The sequence below is a fragment of the Oryzias latipes genome, chromosome 14 (assembly GCF_002234675.1).
Source record: "Oryzias latipes chromosome 14, ASM223467v1".
NCBI classification, from domain to species: domain Eukaryota; kingdom Metazoa; phylum Chordata; class Actinopteri; order Beloniformes; family Adrianichthyidae; genus Oryzias; species Oryzias latipes.
This window is the reverse complement of record NC_019872.2, coordinates 11,800,609-11,821,019: the sequence shown is the minus strand read 5'-3', so window position 1 is coordinate 11,821,019 and position 20,411 is coordinate 11,800,609. Positions and strand designations below refer to the sequence as shown.

The following is a 20,411-nucleotide window of genomic DNA, read 5'->3' as shown; positions in this document are numbered from 1 at the left end:
TGAGGTTTTTTGCAAAAATTTGCTTAAGGTTAATTTTTCATCAAAAAATTTATCTTTCTGTTCTAGTAAAAAAATTGCTCCCGTTTTTAGTTTAAAACATTAGCTATGGAAAAAGCTGATTTCAACAAAGTTATTTTAAAACAAAATTTAAAAAATGAATGGATATTTAACCCTTGTGCTGTCTTAGATGACCCCACCCTTACATTGACATGTTATTCCTACCATGACAAAGGTGGATAAAGGTGTAAAGATTTCATGTAATCCATGGACACCAGTGAAGATCACAAATCATTGAAGAAAAAAGGTTCAGAGCACTGTCTAGTGGGTCTAGATGACCCAACTCCCAATGTTAAAGTGCCTAGGATAGCACAAGGGTTACTTAAACCAGCTATGATCAAGACTAAATGGTGCATTTGTGAATTAAATGGTGTATATATTATAATACACCTAGAACACCATTGAGCAGCATTTTTAGACTGCACTCTAAGTGGACATACAAAGTTAAAACAATTCCAGAATACAAATCATCCCAATAGACGCGGCAGGACGATCAAACTTCAGGAATTGCTTTAGAATTCGTGAAGCAAAAAGAATGGAGGGGAAGGACAGAAATACCAGCCAGATTTCTTCCAACTTATGGCTTATGCTTTTCTCAACAAAACCAATAAACTTTTCCAAACCGACTCACACGTTTACGGCTGATGTAAGCTTTTAACTGAGTCTCTGCAACACCAGCTGCTGTTCTTCAACTTCATGTTGTCTGATAAAACACTGCATTCCCCCGAAGTTCCTGTGGACAAGCCAACTGCTCGTTCATTTTCCCATCACCGTCTGCTTTTAAAAATTGACTTTTGAACCACTCTGTTTTTGGAAAATTGCACTTTGCAGGCCTTCCACTTTTGTGGTCTTCATTGACCACAACTGCTCCAAAACTGGAGAAGTCAGACATGTCAGCGATACTTAATTGTAGTGTTCATAACAAGCCCATTTGTGCTTAGTGCAGCAGCTGACGTTGGGGAAAGTTACACATTTTAACTGTTATTGTGTCACTAATGCAGGACGGAATTAGATTTCCACATTTTTCCGCTACTCTTCTAAACGGAGAGATGTTAAGTTGTCGCTCATCGTGAAACAAGTAAAAAAATGTGTTTCTCCTCCCCCCACATGTGCGACGTGGATCGCTCTACTGGTGGAGGGATATCTAGCCCTAAGCTTGTCCCTACTACTGTCTTTCCAGCAGATAAATGTTATGAAGCTTAAAATCATAACAGACTCAATTTAGCAACTTGGCACTTGTATCCCCTACCTTTTAACTTCTACCCCCCTTTTCACCTTTTTCCCCTCCCTTTTCCCTCTGTAAAAGAAAAAAAAAAACGAAAGAAAGAAAATGTATAATTAAAACATAAAATGTAATAAATAAAAAATTTTTAAAAAGGGGGTTTATACAAATATACACCCTGGTTATCCAAAGATACATAACCCCTTATTGTAATAGTAAAACCTGTCCAACTCAAAATGCCTTCAGCTCTCATCTGTTTGCTCAGTTGTTGGACAGGACATGTCGAAAAAAGAAAAGAAAAAAACAAAAAAAGAGGAAAATCGTCCAGGGGCACTTGCAGAGGTATAGCAATAGAGAGAAAGGTACGTTTCAGTAAACAAATGGCGGATTTGCGTGTCTGCATTTGCACGTCCATGCACGTGTGTGTTTGTGTGTGCGAGCGCAGCCACCAGCTGACGGCCGCACACCGTCACAAGGTCTTAAACTCACTTAGATTTCGGAAAACTTTCAACCAGAAAAGTTAGGTTCGTGAAAGATTCTTTTGACTAAGGCGTTCAACCTTAACTCCATAGAGCCAAACTGAGCTTCTCATTTGGTCATTAACGTCAAAGGAAGCAATACAGAGAGATTGCTGCCAAGCAACAATGATGTATTTAAGTTGTCTTGCATTAATGTCAAAGGTTTTTTCAAAAAAAAATGTATAGGAAAAAATGCAAAAGTTTCAAAAATACACCGGAGATGTCACTGTCGACGCCTATATAACACACACTCTTTGACATACCATAACTCCTCAACCATTGATGCGATCAACGTCAATCAGCTGATTCTAACGTAAATTGTTACATAACGGCACAAACCTGCTTTTCTCTGTGTCAGAATCAGTTGCTTTCAGTGCAAGGCTCCATTTCTCTGCTTCAGAATCAACTGAAATTATTTTGTGTAAACGGTTGAAGATGTACAGTACTCGGAAGAATATAAACACTGGAGCTACAGCTCCAGGGTTAAGGGTCCCTTTTTGTCAATACCATACCCCTATTGCCATGGTAACCACGTACTTATAGCGAATTAATGATAAAGGCTTAGAAAAGTCAGACAACGTTTACTGTATTTAATTAGAACAAATAAAAAGTAATGAGTACGTAGACCACTCTGCTTTTCAAAATAAAGCATCTGCTGTGGGTCTCACACTTGTCCAAGGTGATTTTTGTAAAACACGTTTTACACAGCTGGAGCAAAGTGACTAAAAAAACAAATGGCTCCAAGATAGTCACTGAAATTAGCAGTAATTGGAGAGCATTTAAAAACATAATAACTTCTTTGTTTTCTCAGCAGGACATTTCGAGCTGGGGAATCTTTTTTGATTAGAACTGGAAATGAGTTTGCTATAAAACCACTGAGCCGAGCCTAGGCCAGATTCGTGTGTACCTTCTTGTGTTAAAATCTTTCATCCAGAATGCAACAACAAAAATTAATAATTGGGAGTGTGAGGCGAGATTAAGATTAAGAGTCTAGCGCCGATTAGATGTGATGAAAATATCTTGCGACTCTAATATCCTCTCAGATAGGCTTGTAGAACACAAGAGCGACAATACCAAACACTAACTTACAAAAAAAAAAAACGATTTTAATGGAGTATGGAAATGCGCATTCAAATCCAGCTGGAAACACGCCACGGCGTCTGTGACAAAGATGTGTACGCGGTGGCAAATTGTCACCGTTCCACCGAGTCGCATGGTGGAAGTAAAGCTTAGGGGTGTGTGCCACTTAGCATGGGGGGAATAATGTGGTGTAGCATATAATGGATTTGCAGTGTGGCAAAAGAGACAGATGGTGAAGGGGAAATGTGTATCTGTGTGTGCGCGCGATGTGTTTCCAAAAATTGGCCACACGCAGACGCACACCCTTGCACAGAAGAAGAAATCCCTAAGGCGCATTATGTATGCTGCCGCTCGTTCACCCAAGCCAAGGGTCTCAGTTCATTTGGTTTTTAACTGTTATAAATTGTCTCACTTGACTTCATTTTCCCTCCCCTCTACAACACGCCTGGAGCCATTTCTATCCACATCCCAAACTTGGAGCCAAAATAAGTTCTCTCCCCAACTTAATCATACTGTTATAAAAGTTGAAACCTGGTGAGAGCTCAGCGATAAGGAGAGTTAAGAGGCTTAAACGGTAAGACCATTATCGTTGACACACTGTATGCGCATAAATGCATAAATAAAGCGGCCTCTGTATTTGCACAGATTGACACGAAAGTACACCGAGTGCAAGGAGAGACCTTGTCATTTCAGCAACGCTCTTGCTTTTGCTCCTAACAGGTATTCGGGGCTCAAGGTGTAAAGTCTTTTTCAACCGGATGAAATTTCACACCGTGCTTCTCAATTGCGATCCCTCTCTTTACAGCCCTGGGATGTATTGTGATCTCAGGTTTCACACAGGCAGCAACCGTTGTACACTCGACATAACAAATCGCACGGCGCACACCGGCCTAATGACTTATTACTAAGGTACAAGAAGAACTCAGCAACGAAAGCTGCATTAAACAGAATTTAGGAACGCATCAGATGATTCCAGCAGCATCCAGTTAACAAATCAGATGTATTTTATTAGAGTTGATGCAAAAAGAGTGTCTAATGACTTTCAAAGACTAAATTAAGATGTATAAAGCTGGAAGCCTCCAGCTGATGATTAGAAAAATGACTAGAAAGTGACTTCCGGCGGTGGGAAGAACAAAAAAAAAGACACACACACTTAAGGACTCACACAAACGCTGGCATGCACACGCAGTCAATTAACATGAACATGTGTCTTTAGGGAATTACTTTTTTCAATTAGCTTTAGCCTTACTTCTGAGGCCTTTATGCTAAAACCAAGTGCATAGCGTGTATTTGCGGCTGCAATAAATCCAACTTTTCAATTAGTGTAATTTCCTGCCCTAACTATAACTGTGTATTGTTACATTTTAAGTGCAGGTGTTAAACAGTTAAGTGCTAAATCAGTATCGGAATTTCCTGACATTAAAAATCATGTACATTAAAGCATGTACTGTTTTTTTTGGTACTACAAGGCGCACTTAAAAATTTTTTTTTTTTGTTTTTTTTTTCTAAAAATGACCGTGTGCCTTATCATCTGGACCGCATTACCGTAATTTCCGGCCTATAAGCCGCTACTTTTTTCCTGCGCTTACAGCCCTGCGGCTTATTCAGTGACGCGGCTAATTTATGGATTTAATTGGCATGTACATACTTTCGATCTCAGTGAATGGTTTGAATTCTCTATCTAACACCAAGCACAAGGCTTTTATTTTTCTACACACCTCTTAGCAGCCAAACAGCGTGGACTTGACTTCAGGTCTTAGACACTTCAGTCATGGTTCAACAAAACGAAACACGCATGCCCGGCCGCATCCCAGAATCCTTTGGTGCCATTAGACCCAACGTGCACGTGATCGCCATTACGGTACGATGCAGCTTTCAAGTTAAAAGCAATCGTTAAAAGCAGCGTAAAAAAATCCACCATCACCATCGGGTTTGGAAAAGCCGGTTAGCTGCGTGACGGAGAGAACAGCGCATGCTCAGGAGTGAATTTACCTCTGAGTCATAGTGACTCGGCTGGCTGCACGTAAATATGTGGGAATAACATCAGCCTTTATTTTGTCGGGACACGACTGGAAACACAAATCGACGTGATCCTTTTTACGGTTTCTAAGGACTGAGTGGAATTTTGCTTCCAGCTCACAGCCTCCGTGTGAGCTGGAGAAATCTTCTCCTGCTGCTCTTATAGAGCTGCGGGGCCGATGGCAGTCTGATGGCTCCCACACGTAACAACGCATCCGCCCCTCATACACAAAACGTACAGTATTAAGTCCGATTGCTCTGCACAGACACGATTTGCTCCGTCCACCGGCGCAATGGGGACGAAGTGCTCCTTCTTGGAGCCGCCCTGGCCAGAGCTGTCGGAGTAGATAGGAAGGGGAGACAAGAAGCGCGCGGGGCGAGCGCGGAGCGCAGAGGCTTCTGACTTCTGACGCACACGCCGCGCTGAGGCATGCGTATCGCGCTGAGGCGCGCGCTTTTCAGTCGCCGCTGCTGTATTTTACCGGTGTGTATTTTTAACCAGCCCTGTTACTCCCATAACGCTGCCGCGACACAAGCGGAAGGAGAGCTTTTCCCGTTCACCCCTCCATGCACTGCTGATACTTGCTCATTCTTAAACACGTACAACAGTATGGCGAGCCGGGCGTTGGCCCCGCCTTTAGCCCCTAATACTCATGGGAAATGGGGAATCGCGGATGTAAATTTCCTCATCATAACTGAGGGATGTAATGTTGATTATATGGTTACTGTTTGTAATTGTATGTATGATACCTAGATTGTCAATAAGTAAAAAAAAAAAAAATGAAATAAAAACACCATAACTGAGGAACTTGTGAACAGAATAGAGGTCCGTGCTGTTTGACAGATGTTGACATGCTCAAATACATGAGCCTGAGGCAAAGCTGACTCCACCCACAGTGTGCTAATGAATCACACTTACTCTGGGATTCAGGACGTGATCTGTCAGGATGACAATGTCGCCTAACACATGCGCGGCTTGTACTCTGACACGGCTTGTGTCCGGAATTTACGGTAGATATGAATTAATTCTCGTTGTGTTTACTGATGTTGAAGCGATTTTGAGAGGTACACAAAATGACTAAATGTTCTGTTGGTTGTTAATGTAAATACGCTAACCCGTCAAACATAAAGTGTTGGACACTGTTTTTTCTTTTTATGTTACTAACAGGATTGGGTGTTAGCATAGTTGCAGCAACATTTGTTTTAGTGGTAACAGTCTGTTATTTTACGTGTCGCAAACTAGGTTGGGAGGTACAGGTATTGTGGGTCCAATAATGTGGCTAACGTCTAAGCGTGTTGGACTTTGTTTTGTTTTTTTACAAGTTGATAGCAAGATTGGGAGTTAGCATAGTCACATTAACATTTGTCTTAATGGTATTAGTCTTTTTCTTAACATGTTGCAGACAAGATAGGTATTCGAGGTATTGTGAATATGCTAACTATATGCTAATATAAGTTATGCGGTTTTTTTTTTTTTTTTTTTTTTTTTTTTTACGTGTTAGGAGTTAGTGTAGTGATTTAGTGGTATAAGCTTGTTTTTCAAACCCTTGTGCTATCCAAGGCACTTGAAAAGCGACCGATTGGGAGTGGGGTCATCTAGACCCCACAAAACAGTGCGCTGAACCTTTCTTCTTCAATGATGTGTGATCTTCACTGGTCTCCATGGATTACATGAAATCCTCTCCACCTTTATCCACCTTTGTCATGGTAGGGAGAACATGTCAATGTAAGGGTGGGGTCATTTTGACCCCACAAGATAGCACAAGGGTTAAGTGTTGTAAACAAGGTTGGGAGATACAGATATTGTAAAAAAGCGAAAAAGGCTAATTGGTAGCGTGTTACAAACAAGTTCTAGAATTACTGTGAATGCAGTTAATAAAGTCTGACTTACCGAAAGACATATCTCTGACTCCACTCCGACAATGAGTTAAAAAATACTGTTTTTGAAATAAAGCAGGAATTGTAGAACTTGATTTCTAAGGCAACTTGAAGCAGCAAAAAAACCCCACAACATGAGATCAAAAAAGACCATCAAATAAAACCATCTGTCGATAGCAGCCTGGAAATAGAAGAAGTACATGGCTGCTGCTTATGTCTTTACCTTGTTTGACTAGGCAGAGCTGAGTTTCCAGACTCTAGCCTTCAAAAATTCTATGAAACGAAAAAAAAACTATGACAATACGATGAAAAAGTACATGACATAAAGAGAGCTGTTCAAAGCAAGGTTCTTAAGAGAACATTTAGTTCGTTTGAAAGTGCATCAAATAAGACTATGCTTTTTTAAATGCAGATTGTGTAGGGGTGTACGTAAAAGAAAATGAATTTTAATTTTTCCATTTGGAAATATAAGTACATTTTCCTTTCTTCCCAAAAAGCATTAGTTTCTTAGTTTATGTACAAGATTACTGTATGCAGTTTTAAAGTATTTCAATCCAGACCTTGCCTGTGTTTGTCTCTTTCTTTACGAGCGTTTGAGATTAGTGACACATGGCTAGTCAAAGACTGGAGCTTCAGATTAGCCACTCTGTAATCCTTTGGAATTCCAAGGCTAATACAGACATCAAATATGCATGCATGCGCACGTACATGCTCACACCATAAAGAACATAAGCAAAGCTGTTGCTATCTGGTCAAAAGTTGATCAAAGATAACTGTTATGGTTGGAACAAAATGCATCTGATGAATCATTTCAATATGTGTGTATGTGTCAAAACTTTCAGTAATATAGATTCATTACCAAAGCCCACCAAGTGTGGGCAGTACCACACTTTAAACATAGCTAATAGCTATGCAACCGAGAGGCAACCACTTGATTTCCAGAATGATGCTCTATTAAAAACTCAAGTTACACAAGTTTAATTCACCAGTTACTCATGTAAAATGATTGATCTGCGTATTAATAGAAAAAAGTTAATTCATATAGATTCATGGGTGGGGTCTTTTGAATGATAGATCACGCCTTCATAGACCTGTTTGTCCCGCTTGTTTTCTGAGTTTTAGAAAAGCCCAAGATTTGGAGATCTTATTTCCAACCAACTGTGGAGCCTATGAAACTATGGAGAACTCTGAAAAAAAAAAAAAAAGTCATGCTACGTAAAAAACACCAGGCATGTGTCGCGCATTCAAGAAGGACCTGAAGGTGGGCTTTTGAACGCGCTTACAGTACTGTACACTCGTGTATAGTCATTTTATAGAAATCAAAGGACAATGACAAAAGAAACAACAAATATTTGACGAGATGACTTCCAAATTTACCACAAACCAAGAAAGAGGAAAGACTGCAAATAACAGTCGATTGTACTACATTACATAACACAATAACATTCGCCAGTGTGTGTAACTCCAACGATGTAGAGTACCGCATGAACAAGACTCTTAATCAACTGACGATGTTCGTGCTGCAGTCTGGGAGGTTTTCTGACTAAGAAAAAGTGGCAGAGCGTTCGTAATGAGCAGTGAGAGTTCATGGGCTATTATTGTCTACTGAAACCACTCAGCTGCTCCTCCATGTTTGCGTCCAGCGCCTTTTTGACTGCGGCACGGAGAGTAAATGACGACAGTGAATGTTGCATTAACGAGCTGCTTTGGCCATACATTATGCAGAACCAAAACTGAGCCAGGAATTTGGGTCAGCAAATGTTTGACACAGTAAATAAAACATGTTGACATGTGTGGTTCACATTAAGGTCATTGCATTACTGCCCCACTTTGATGGTACTCACAAAGGGGAAGAAGCACAAGTTCACTCATCATATGTTGTATAGGAGTTGTCTCCTTTTTTACACGTTCTGATATAGCAAATTGTCAAACAAAAGCACAAAAACCAAAAAGTGAAATGACGACATCTCTATTGCTGTATTTCTGGACTAATTGTACAGTAAATATTAAGTTTGAGTCTGGAAATCCAAGAAAGCTTCAAGATTAGGAGGCATAAGAAGCTTTTAGCTGACTCTGGTGTGGCGGCGCACTGTTCTACTGTGATAAGCTGCATGTACAAATTGGCCCTGATTGAAGAGTCATCAGAGGAAAATGTTTGCTGTGTTCTTGCTACAAGCATTCACCGCGAGGAGTAACATCTAAACAACTTCTATGCATTTTGGAAACATCCAAAAATTTCAAGCATGCTCTCCTGGGATGCAAAGCAACCTGCTGGTAATCTGAGGGTTAAAAATGAATGAAAAGAGCCTGTTTCGAACTGGTAGGACCATGACTAAATTGATTTTTCTTGCAGGTTTATTTGTAGGAAATGTAGGAAACAAAACTGTATACCTAGGAAAGGGTAGTTTTTAACCCTTTAAATACCAACTCCGATGAAAATGGTGTTTTTGGTGTTTTTAACATGTTCTTTTAGCATTTTTCTGATGATGGAAGACATAGATAAAGAAAATTAAGCTTAAAATTTCATTTCTGAGTACACAGGGAAGGGAAAGGGGGGTGGGGTTGCTCTGCGCTACTATCCTCGCCCACAACTCAGAGGTGAATTTCTAATGAACTCCTGCCGCTCTGCAGAAACGATGTCCTAGAAATTCAAAAGGTTTTTTGGTTTTGGCTAAAACGTCATAATCATTATTCAAGGACCACTGGGAATGCTTTTACAATACATCAAAAGATGATCGGAGTGGGTCTTTAAAACCAGAGATGTCCCTGGCGTCTGGCATCACCTAAATAACACACACTCTTTGACATACCAGAACTCTTCAGCTACGTACCCCATGGTGTTTACTCTAGACAAGCAGGGAGGAGCTTCTTCTTCTTTTTTGCTGTGTACTAGCGTATGTCCGCTATGTCAAAGTGGTGATAATCTGGCACAAACGGTAATATTTTGGTTCATTGCTAGCATCCCTCCAATCGCAGCGGCGGAGTTCCATCATGTAGGAGAGTGGCCTTGATGTTTATCTTTATTTTTAGAGACAAACGCTGGTTTATTTGGGTTCACCAAATAAACCAGCTACGCCATGTGTTTGGTGAGCTTCCGAGCCCCTGATTGGGTACAGTTAGCTGGCGCCAATCGTTTCCGCGATCATGGTGAATCAGCGGTTTCTGACGCGGAGAAAAGCGACTTTTCTCATCAGTTTTTTGCCGTTATGTAACACTTTGAACACTTTCGATATATGAAGAATTACTAACGTAAAGTGTGGCATAGCAACGCAAAGCTCTTCTTCTCTGCTTCAGAAACTATTTGAGCCACAGTAATTCCATAAACAGTTGAAGAGTTACAGCAGGGTTAAAAGGGTTAAAGCTCGTTTTAAAGTCGCTTAGTGCATCTACACCAACAACTGACCCATTTTATAAGAAGAAACATGTTTTTTTTTAACCAGGACCTTCATTATCCTGCAACTGAGATACCATTAAATATATGTGACTAGATCTAAATGAGCATCAAATGCAAGATGCCTCCCAAACCTTCAGTAGATCAGTGAGAGCCCTGCAGTCCAGTTTGCAGTTAATTAATAAACTGCTTTCAGCTGAACTGTGTTTTCCCACACAAGAAGATAAGCTTTCAGTTCCAAACGAGGCCTCAGCAGCTGTAGGGTCATGTTCTAAGCAGGTTTATCAGTGAGTGTAAAGGCGGGAGGGGGCTTTTATGCACAAAACTATGCAGCACATTCAGTTGTTAAAACCAAAGATTTAGCAGATTCAGATAGGCCTTAGTCACAACTGCCCCTACGGGTGGATACTGGGTGTCTGCGGGCAATTATGGTTAGGTATACAGATCTACATGAAATATTAAAGTCGTTGAAGAAAATGATCATGCACATTTTTTCTACGGGCATGCCGTAGGCAACAGGTCGTAGTGAATACTTAATACATGAGTACGTAAGTATGGGTGAAGGAGGCACGTTGCATGGATTTTATATTTTGTCAATCCTGCAAACCCTGTGCACTGCGAATTGACATTAGCCCTACGATACGTCACGATAATGGCCCGTTCGATTTCCAAGACGTCCCCTAAGGTGGCTGTACGAACCTCAAGAGGTTCGTACACAACCACAAGACACACCTGTGCTACCTTTAGGATTCAGCTGCTACTCTCCACAACCCTTGAGCCAACCCACAAACCGTACGGGTGCATGTGACTAACACATTGGAGGCATTTTGTTGTACTAATGTGCTGTGTGTTTAAGTAGTATTCTCCTGGTGAAATCCTCATGTTTATGTCAACCATAAAAAGGTGCTGGATAGGCGGTGAGTCATTCCGGCGTGGGCATGTGTTGATTATTCTACAGGCTAATAGAGGGCTGTGAAATTTCCACGTGCTGCTTTGGTAAACAGATGCTCTGCTCGCAAAAGGACATCTGCATTCCCGTTTTGGCACCTCCACGTCTCCACGCCCGTCGCCATCTGCATCAACATGTGTACGAAGGCGCAAAATGCTTCTCTTCTCTTTATGTTACCCCTATGTCGCAAGCTTGCCACCACACCTGCCAGAACGCAGTGGTGCACCGATGTGCCAAACAGTGAGAGCAGGTTGAAGATAGCTGTGACTGTTTCTGCAGACACGCTCCAACGAAAGCCGACACGGTGAAGCTTTGTGCGCACTAGAGCGTCTTGGGATACAAATCGAGCCAGCGGTGCTCTATTGGGAGTTCTAAGCAGTGACGTCGGGTGTCATGGGTATAGGGGGTAAGGAGCGACTCGTGTGAAAGCGAGCAGACACGCCGGAAAGTGCAAGTAAGCAAGAAAAGAAGGAACATCTTGTTTTCTTGCGTGTAATCAGCAGCTTCGCAAATCACACAGAAGGCTGCCTATTATCAGATGCTTTCCCACGCTGCTGCTGTACAAAGCCTCACACCAGGATGGGAGGATGAAGAGAGAGGGAGGAATGGACGGAAGTACAGAGGGACGGAGGGGTCAGACTTCAGCGGCTTAGTCTCTCTGCGGGGATAAACACAGCCCTCTCAGAGGGAGTTTGGATTTAGGGGACCACGATCAAAGTAGGAAAAAGACGAAAGCGTCCCATACCATCAACAGCTCCAGCTGTGGCGGCTGCTCATTCCCCACACCTGTGCTCCCCCACATTACTACTCTAGCATTAACTCTACTGTTCTAGAACATCTCCCCTCCGTCTGCCTCGCTCAGCTCTTACGTAAGAGGCCCATTTGCATAACAGAATGTTTTCTCTGGCTACGGCATGGGCACAGGAGGCACGCTGGATAATATGTTAACAGCTCGGGCTGTTGGTAAACAACGACCTCCATCACTCCCGCTATACGGGATGCAGAAAATTCTCAGGATCTCCCCGTGCCGGCTGGGCGCCGGGCCAGTGGAGCCCAAAACAGCTGTCCCTTGCACAGAGCGAGGATGAAGCGCACCTTCTCTCCATCATCCACGACGCAATAGAGCTCCTCACAAACTGTTTTCATGTTTTTCGGGTTAATTGTTTTGGTGCTAATAATTTTTGTGTTTTTCACAGGCTTTTATTTTGTGTAGTTGTCTATTTTTGTGTGTTTTTGTACCATTTCTCCCCCTGTTTTTTTTGTATGAATTTTTTTGTTTTTTAAATTAATTTATTTTAATGTTTTGGTTCAAATTTTTTCTTTTTCTTTCTGTAGTTATTTTTTGAGGGGTTTTCGTAGTAATTTATTTTGTTTTTTGCTCCATCTTTGTGTATTTTTGTACTATTTTTGGGGTTTTTTTTCATGATTTTTTTTTGTGTTTTTCAAATTAGGCTTTTGTTTCCTTTTTTGTGCTGATTTTTTTCATGCTAATTTATTTGTGCGATTTCTGTACTGATGTTTTTTGAGTCTTTCATGCTAATATTTTTCGGGATTATTGTTTTTGTGTTTTCCATACGAACGGCTTCTGTGTTCAAAACTCTTGGGTTCACACGTCGCCACACAAGTTTCTATGACGAGGCAGCTGAGCCGCCAAACTTTTTAGTCTTCCGCCAAGAGGTGGCTCCTCAAATCAGGAAACCTGGTGTTATCCTCTTCAGGGAGCTGGAGGTGTGACTGTGACTTCAGCACGGCGCCTTTGCTTTGGCCTCTAACATTTTTTGCGAGAGTGTTCGATCATAAAGGAGGAATAAAGAAAGCAGAAGACCTCTGAACATCAGTAAAAACGCTGCTGTGGAAGCTGTCAGATCCACCCTAAGATACCTCATTACACACCAATTCATTAAATCAAGAATGCCTTAATCATGCATGCTTATTAAGGAAGTGCTGTTCTCTGTCTCATTTGTGAGCACACTTCAAAGGGGCTACAACAGAAAATGATCAAGGCAATCAAGAACAAATGATCTCTCATCCGGAGCTGCTTCTCCCCCTCGTATGGAAAACAGTTGTTCAGAGTCAAGATGCTCTTTTGTCTTTTCTGTTGGTAAACGTGGGACTTAAATATGGAACATCTTAGTGTCATTTGATGGAGTAAAGTGGCTTAAAGTGGTCAAATGCCCAGCATGACCCTAACAACATACTTCCACGACTGTTCAGCTATTTATTCCAGATTATGTTTTACTTCCACAGATATAGGCGACGCTCCACTATGATTGGAAGATCAAAACACAATTTTATTGTATTTCATAGCCTAATTGTTTCCTCCTCGTTCCCTCTGGCTTTAAATTACAAATAACCAGGATTTATCATTCTCACTGCTTTAGCACTTGAGCCAACACGGATTACAGTTAATCCAAAATACATGACGGATTTTTTATTTTTATTTTTTTATTATTCCAGAAAGAAAATGGAAAGTTTAGTGCCAAAGAGACTCCTTGGGGGTTGTTGTCTGTAGCTAATGGGCTGAGTTATCAGCAAATGAAAAAAACAAAAAGGCGCATGTTTAATCCTGGGGGGTGGGGGGGAGGGAAATGGCTAAAAGCTTCAACCGAAAACCGCAGATCGGTGCGTAAAAGCGCTCCTCCAGGGCATCACGCAGGTGCGCAGTCAAACGCAGCCACGAGTTCAGGGATTTGCCTGCGAGGTGTGTCTGTTTGCATTCGCCATAATAACGTCTGAGCAAGCACTCTGCACGTGCTGTGGAATAGGAGTGCAACTGGAAAGGCTAGTTCAGTTGCTCCAGCATCCGTGCCGCGCGTGCAGGTATAACAGGTGAAAGGATGCGCGCAGAGGCGCATCTGGGAAAGAAAACAAAACAGACAGAAGGAGAGAAGTCCCGTCCCTCCTGCGTCCTGGAACGTGCGCCCCTCCGCGCGCGCAGAGCGCACGTAAGCACACTCCACACACTGCTCGACTAGGGGGTTGGGGGGGGGGGGGGGGGGGGGGGACTCAGATTTGCCTACCTTTCAGAAGAATCCCATGGATGGTGTAGAGGGTGAGAATCAACCGACTCATCCGATTCATGCTGCCTTTTTCTCTGTTTTGCTTCCTTCTCTGCTCCTCTTCTCCTCCCAGCAGGACCTCGAACCGGACCGGCTTCCTTAGCTATCCAGGTGGTTCTCTGACGACTTCAGCGGTTTTAGGGGCGATCCTGCTGCTGGAAGGATGGAGATAGATTTGCTCCACAGAAGCGAGAAGTCGTGGGCTGCTACAGGAAGGCTCCGCGCGCGTGGCGCACACTGCTCGGGGAAAACTCTGGGAGAGCCACCGCGCACCTCTGGGAGACTCAGGCCAGCCGTCCGAGGAGGAGAAACCGGATCAACGTTCCTGTGCCACTGCCTGCCCTGATACTGCTCTGCTGTGGCGCACAGACAGCCGTTCCGCGAGCACGAGTGGATTGTTTGAGTCCCGCCCAATGCTTCCTGACTGACACCAAAGATGAACCAATCACAGCTGAGATTAGGAGAACATGGAGAGGGAGAACAGGAGAAGGGGGGCAACGGATTGGACACTGTAAAAAATGTCAGTTTCACCATTTCTTTTTATAAATATGCACAAAATTATGAAAGATTATTGAATTTGGTTTAAAAATTTGGTGTTTTTGTACTTTTTTAAAATGTTTTTTATACTTTTTTTCCTTGTTCTTAAATACTAATTTGTTTGTGTTTTTCATACCAATTTTTGTGTGTTTTTCATGCAATTCTTTTTTAATACGCTTTCTGTGCTTATTCTTCTTTTTTGGTGTTTTCTGAACAGATTTTTTGTTTTCTTTTGGTATTTTGTGGTATTCTACCACTTTTTTCCCGTACAATTTTTTTCCGTGTATTAGAGCTACTTTAGTTTTCGGGTTTATGACATTTTTTTTTCCCCAGTTTGTGCGAAAAACTAGTGTATTGGATTGTTATTGAACATGGTTTTGTACTGATACAAGTTTACAAAAGTATATGAATCAATGTGCAAGCACTCAAAATACAAAAAAATAAAGTAATGATAAAGAATCAAGCTACGTTCACAACGCCCTCAGCAATGTAAGTTCAATCTAAAAGCGTGTTTTGGGCTTCTGCGTTGACGCACCACTACACAAGTTTCTATGGCCGTTTTCAGGCTCTACTTACAAAAAGCCATGGAACGCAAATTGCAAATTGAGCTTCAACTAATCAGGGACTCAGATTTGGCTGTGACACATTCCTTTTCCTTCACAGAAGTAGTAACTATTTGAAAATAGATCATGAAGGGGAAATGAATAATTGCAGTTTGTGGCTGGCCGGAATTATATGACACCAAATTTTTTTATAGGATATGATAGAGCTGTGGAAGAAAAAGCCTGGAGAAAGATTCAGGAGATTTGCACCGCTTTGATATTTCACACCAAGCCTCTTCCAACATGCACAACTAGAAGAAACCCCTCCTTGCTTGTTCAGTGTGAATATCACAAGCTGTGGGTTTAGACACAAAATCCGTGTTTGTTTTGTTTTCTAAGTGCTTGTCACAACATCGAGATATTTTTTTCGTTTTTAGACAGGACAAAAAATATTTAAAAAGCACAGAAAACGAGAAAAAGCTCCCTTTTGTTAGATTGAATTTTTTTATTTATCGAATCAATATACCATCATATAAAAAAATAGAGTTGAACATTTTAGCAAAAAACTATTTGGCATTGAAAAGATTTGGCACATTTTTCATGCTCACAGCTCCACTGCTCATCCAACAAACACATGTTCTTCACAAACACTATTTAATAGAGAAACAAATTAGCCTTCCGAATAGTGTGAGATATACAGCAGTTTTATAACCAAAGAAATGATCTACCACACACAGACATTTCGTTACTATTAGTGCTAAATAATAAATTGGATTTAAAATAATCCAAAGTCAAAAAGTTCTGGATCCTCACACTGCCCGTCTTTCTCCTCTCAATCTATGGACAGACCAGGTCTGTGACTCGGGTTCAAGAACCTTATAGCAATCTTAGCACACAGGATTCACACTGGACAAGGAGGGAGGGGCTTCTTCTTCCTTTTTTCTATTTCTACTGCTTACTAGCACATGTCCACCACCTACAGTTGGAAGACTTTTGGAGCAACATACAAACCTTTTGAATCTTTCTCCAGGCGTTATAAGTTTCTCCTCCTTGATAACTTTTCAAATGGTTGGCACTTCTGTGAATTGCAAGGAACGTCATCCACATGTGCCTACCAAGTCCAAGTTCCTGATTGGTTCAAGTTTAACTTGGTTTAATATGCAGTACATGTTCAACGGCTGCACATTTAGTCAGTAGAGCTGGAAAATGGTGTGTAGCGCCGCGTGAACGTAAGAGTTCTGAACACAAAAGCCCGAATCTGAGGGCAATATGAATATAGCTTCATCCTTAAGTTTTTTCATCTTTCTAGCATTTGCACATTAATTCATATTTATTCTAGTATGTAGAATAAAATCTGTATCAGTCCAAACAATGCTCAATGTCACCAGATACATTTTAGCACAAACTATTAAAAATATCTTTATCAGAAGTTTAGAAAAACACAACAAAACAAATCAGTAAATTTACACAGTTTTTAATCATAAATGGAGTAATATAAAAATGTGGTGCAGGAAATCGCTACTGTGATCCCATAAAACTATGTATTTCACGTTTTTGAAGGAAACTGATGTTTTGTCAGAAATGATGTACTGATCATCTGCAGAACATAAGTCTTCAGAACCGATTTTTCAAGATATAAAAAGCTAACTCTTTCAACAAAAAAAATAAAAATCTTCACGCTAAGCTTCCACTATTACTGTTGCTGTGACCCAGTGTTTTTCAACCTTTTTTGAGCCACGGCACACTTTAACCTTGACAAAAATCCCGCGGCACACCAGCATCTAAAAAAAAAAAAAGAAAAAGCAGAAAATCATAGTCTGTATTGATCTACAGCCCCCCCCCCCGCAATCTCACGTGCATTTTTGTGATAATTGTGGCAGAAAAAGCAGGAAGTTGCAGCTTTTTTTTTCTAAAAGATGACATAAAAGTTAAGTTAGAAAATTTACAAACTGTGTGTTCGTTGTGGTTTCAAGACGTTTAACAAGGATGACTCATTGTACGCTGAAGCGCTGTCACTTTAACCCAATGTATCATGGGAGATGTAGTGTGAAAACTGCCGCAAAAGGGCAGAAAGACCAGGGTCTCTGAGCTTCATTGTTTTGTTCACTTTTTCCACGATCTGATACCGGATTCTGTGGAAAGCTACACCGCTAAAGACGAGATTTAGCTGGTATTTTTGTTGGAACTGAGGGACTTTATGAGCACAATCTGAACAAGGAAGTTAAGACTTGAACCACTTCTGATTGGTCAGACTGATGACATGTGATTAATCCTACAAGAATGATTGGTGGAGACAGTTAAAGGGGCGGGACTTTTCCGCAAAGAGCTTTAGTTGCAGCTAACTCGCGGTACCGTTGTTCTTATCAAAACGTCTTTAATAGAATCAAATAAACACAAAGAAAAAATAATTTTATGATCTTTTATATTCCTAACTCCTCAGTGTTTTATTAGGGCCTGTTTGGATGTTTGGATGAACAAAGAGCTGATATCCTTGAGATGGTAAATGTTTTTAGATCAGTTAATGAGAGCAATTTCTCACGGCACACTTGACCATCTCCCACGGCACACTAGTGTGCCACGGTACACTGGTTGAAAAACACTGCTGTAACCAACACTTTTACACACATTTTCCCCCTGGTCATTTACTAGAACTTGCTCTTGGACACCATGACTTTTGGTGCTGCACCTTGACACAACCTCAGCTTTAAAATAACAATTTATACACCAATTGAATTCAAAAGTCTGACAAGTTTCTTTGTTTGAGTGCCTATCAGCCAAAAACAATGTCCGTTTTAGGCTTTTCTTATTTATTTTTGAACATCTCTTGCTGATTTGTTTGTTTGACACCAGCACCAAATACAAAGAAAGAAGCTAAAACTTTTCAAATCAGTTTTCTGCTCATCCTGCTGAACAAAAGTTTTTCATTTTTATTTTTTTTACAGTGTACAAAAAGCACAGGGTCAGGTTCAAAAGTGAGAAGGAGCGTGCAGACACCAAGCTGTCCTTCTGCCAGAGCCACGCCATAAACTGAAGGTTTCAATGCTTTCTTCTGCTGCAACAGTGACGATTCCGGTTGCGGGTCTGTGAAGTATTAAGGCTGACAACTGCCTTGGCTGTGAAGATTGTCTGTTCTGAGGACAATCAGAGGGGTGGAGAGGTGAGGGGGGTGGTGGTGGGGCAAAGCGTTTTCATGGGTGCAGGGTATGAGGGTGAAAAGCAGTCAAGAGTCCTTTTGAAAAAACTGCTAGAGCTGAAATAGAGAGTGAGAGAGAGAGCATGATCCACAATGAATGCATGGATGGGGAGGGGGGACACGGATAAGTGGAATGAACACATTCAGAAAGGCTTGCTTCTGTGACTGACTTCCGTCAGGCTTTCACTTGGTTAGTCGTCTTTATGTTGAGAAGCTTGACAGAATTTGGAGGACTTCCCTCAAACATAGTGCTTTGCAGTACAGCATCATTATTATATTAGACTCCATCCACCCAGCCATCCATCCATCCATACATCTATCCATCCATCTTTTATCCAGTTATCCATCCGTCATTCATCTTTCATCCATCTTTTATCCCCGCATCATCCATTGTCCAGCCATCCATTCCTCACCCATCTATCATTTATTCATCCATCTACCGTCCATCATTCTATTATTCATCTATCCATTCATCCAGGTCTCGAGGGCCGGTGTCCTACATGTTTTCAAACTTACCTGCCATTGAAGCCCCCTACTGGCTAAACACACCTGATCCAGGTAATCAGCACCAGGGGGGTATTCCAGAAAGCATGTTTAAACGGAGATTTTAATGACGGCAAATGAAGATTATACGTCCATCAAAAAAGTAACCAGGCTGCATCAGCAAAAGAAAGAGTTTCTGCTTGGAGAAAAAGAACAGACAAAGTAAACGTACGAGTTTCTGACCTTATTTTCTTTGTGACGCATATATATGTAACTTATCCAACCTAAATTAATTCTATTGGTAACAAGTAATTGAGTTAAATTTATTCAACCTAATTTCTTATGTCTATCAAACTCAATACGTTTTTTACAATTTAACTTTACATATTTATCTAACTAAATGTCTTATTACTCCAATTCAATTAATGTTTTTTCATCTTAATTTATTGTAATTCTTGAACTCTCATATGTTTAAATTGAGCCTGCAGATATACTCATTTTTATAACAATAAAATGAATTAAACAAAACATATTTGAATCATGTAACCATATACCATATCTCTGAGTTTATCTTTACACCACTACACAGTAGGGGTGTGAAAATAAACTCATCATCCTCTCCCTCCCTCTCACTCATGGTGCAGAAAAAATTAAATATAACAGGACAAGTAACTGGGCAATACACAGTAAAACAGCTAAACAACTAAACACATTTGGTCAAAATTCCACACTTAAACCCAAATCCGTCCAGACAGGCAAAGGGAATTTGCCTGTCTGGGACCTATTTTATGTGTTTTATGCTTTATATTTTTATGTGCTTTTATTAATTTTTGTATTGTTCAGCACTTTGGTGAACCTTGTTCTGTTTAAAGTGCTTTATAAATAAAGTTGAGTTGAGTTGAGTTGAGGAATGGTATCCCACAATTCCTTGCAGTGCCGATCTAACAGCAGCACCAAAGTTACACCTACTTAATTAATTTAATTTAAATGAAAGTAAAATAACTGTCTGATAACTAAGTGTTATTTTTAAGCTGACTTAACTAAAAAGAATTGATTTATCTTAACTAAAGCAAATAATTAAGTTAGATCAAATTAAAAAGGTTTATCTTTCCAACATCCATATGTGGTCTTATCACCCTCTCATGGTGGAAAAAGTATTATCTGAGCTTCTTCATCCACTAAATCATCTTCAAATGGACACGGCATGCTGCTTCCCCTCTCTGAAAACAAACTAATCTTCATCTAAACCTGCTCCAGACCAGGTTATGTTCAGAGCATGAGTTGCCAGGGGAACTAAGCATATCCTGAAACATACCTCTGTTTTTGGAACCGAAAGTGGTGGTTGTACAATTCTTTAGCCTCAAACTTACCGTGGGAGCTAACATAACCTTCTTTCTGGAATACACCCCAGATAGGACAGGATTTCTTAAAAAACAGCAGAAAGCTGGTCCTTGAGGTGTGGATTCTGACATCCCTGACCCAG

At 40.9% G+C, this 20,411-nt stretch overlaps 1 protein-coding gene across 3 annotated transcripts in view; it reads right to left on the bottom strand.

Annotated features, from left to right (window-relative positions):
* The window catches only part of LOC101155048 (cell adhesion molecule 2), a 303,842-nt gene extending 289,113 nt beyond the window's left edge, over positions 1–14,729 (bottom strand). For 2 of the 3 annotated variants that reach the window (XM_023962767.1, XM_023962768.1), the window contains exon 1: positions 14,135–14,729. In XM_023962767.1, coding sequence (XP_023818535.1) covers positions 14,135–14,195 — 61 coding nt within the window. In that variant the 5' untranslated portion in view covers positions 14,196–14,729. The remainder of the gene's footprint in view (positions 1–14,134) is intronic. The other variant, XM_023962769.1, reaches the window with a different exon arrangement.
* Positions 14,730–20,411: the final 5,682 nt, after the last annotated feature.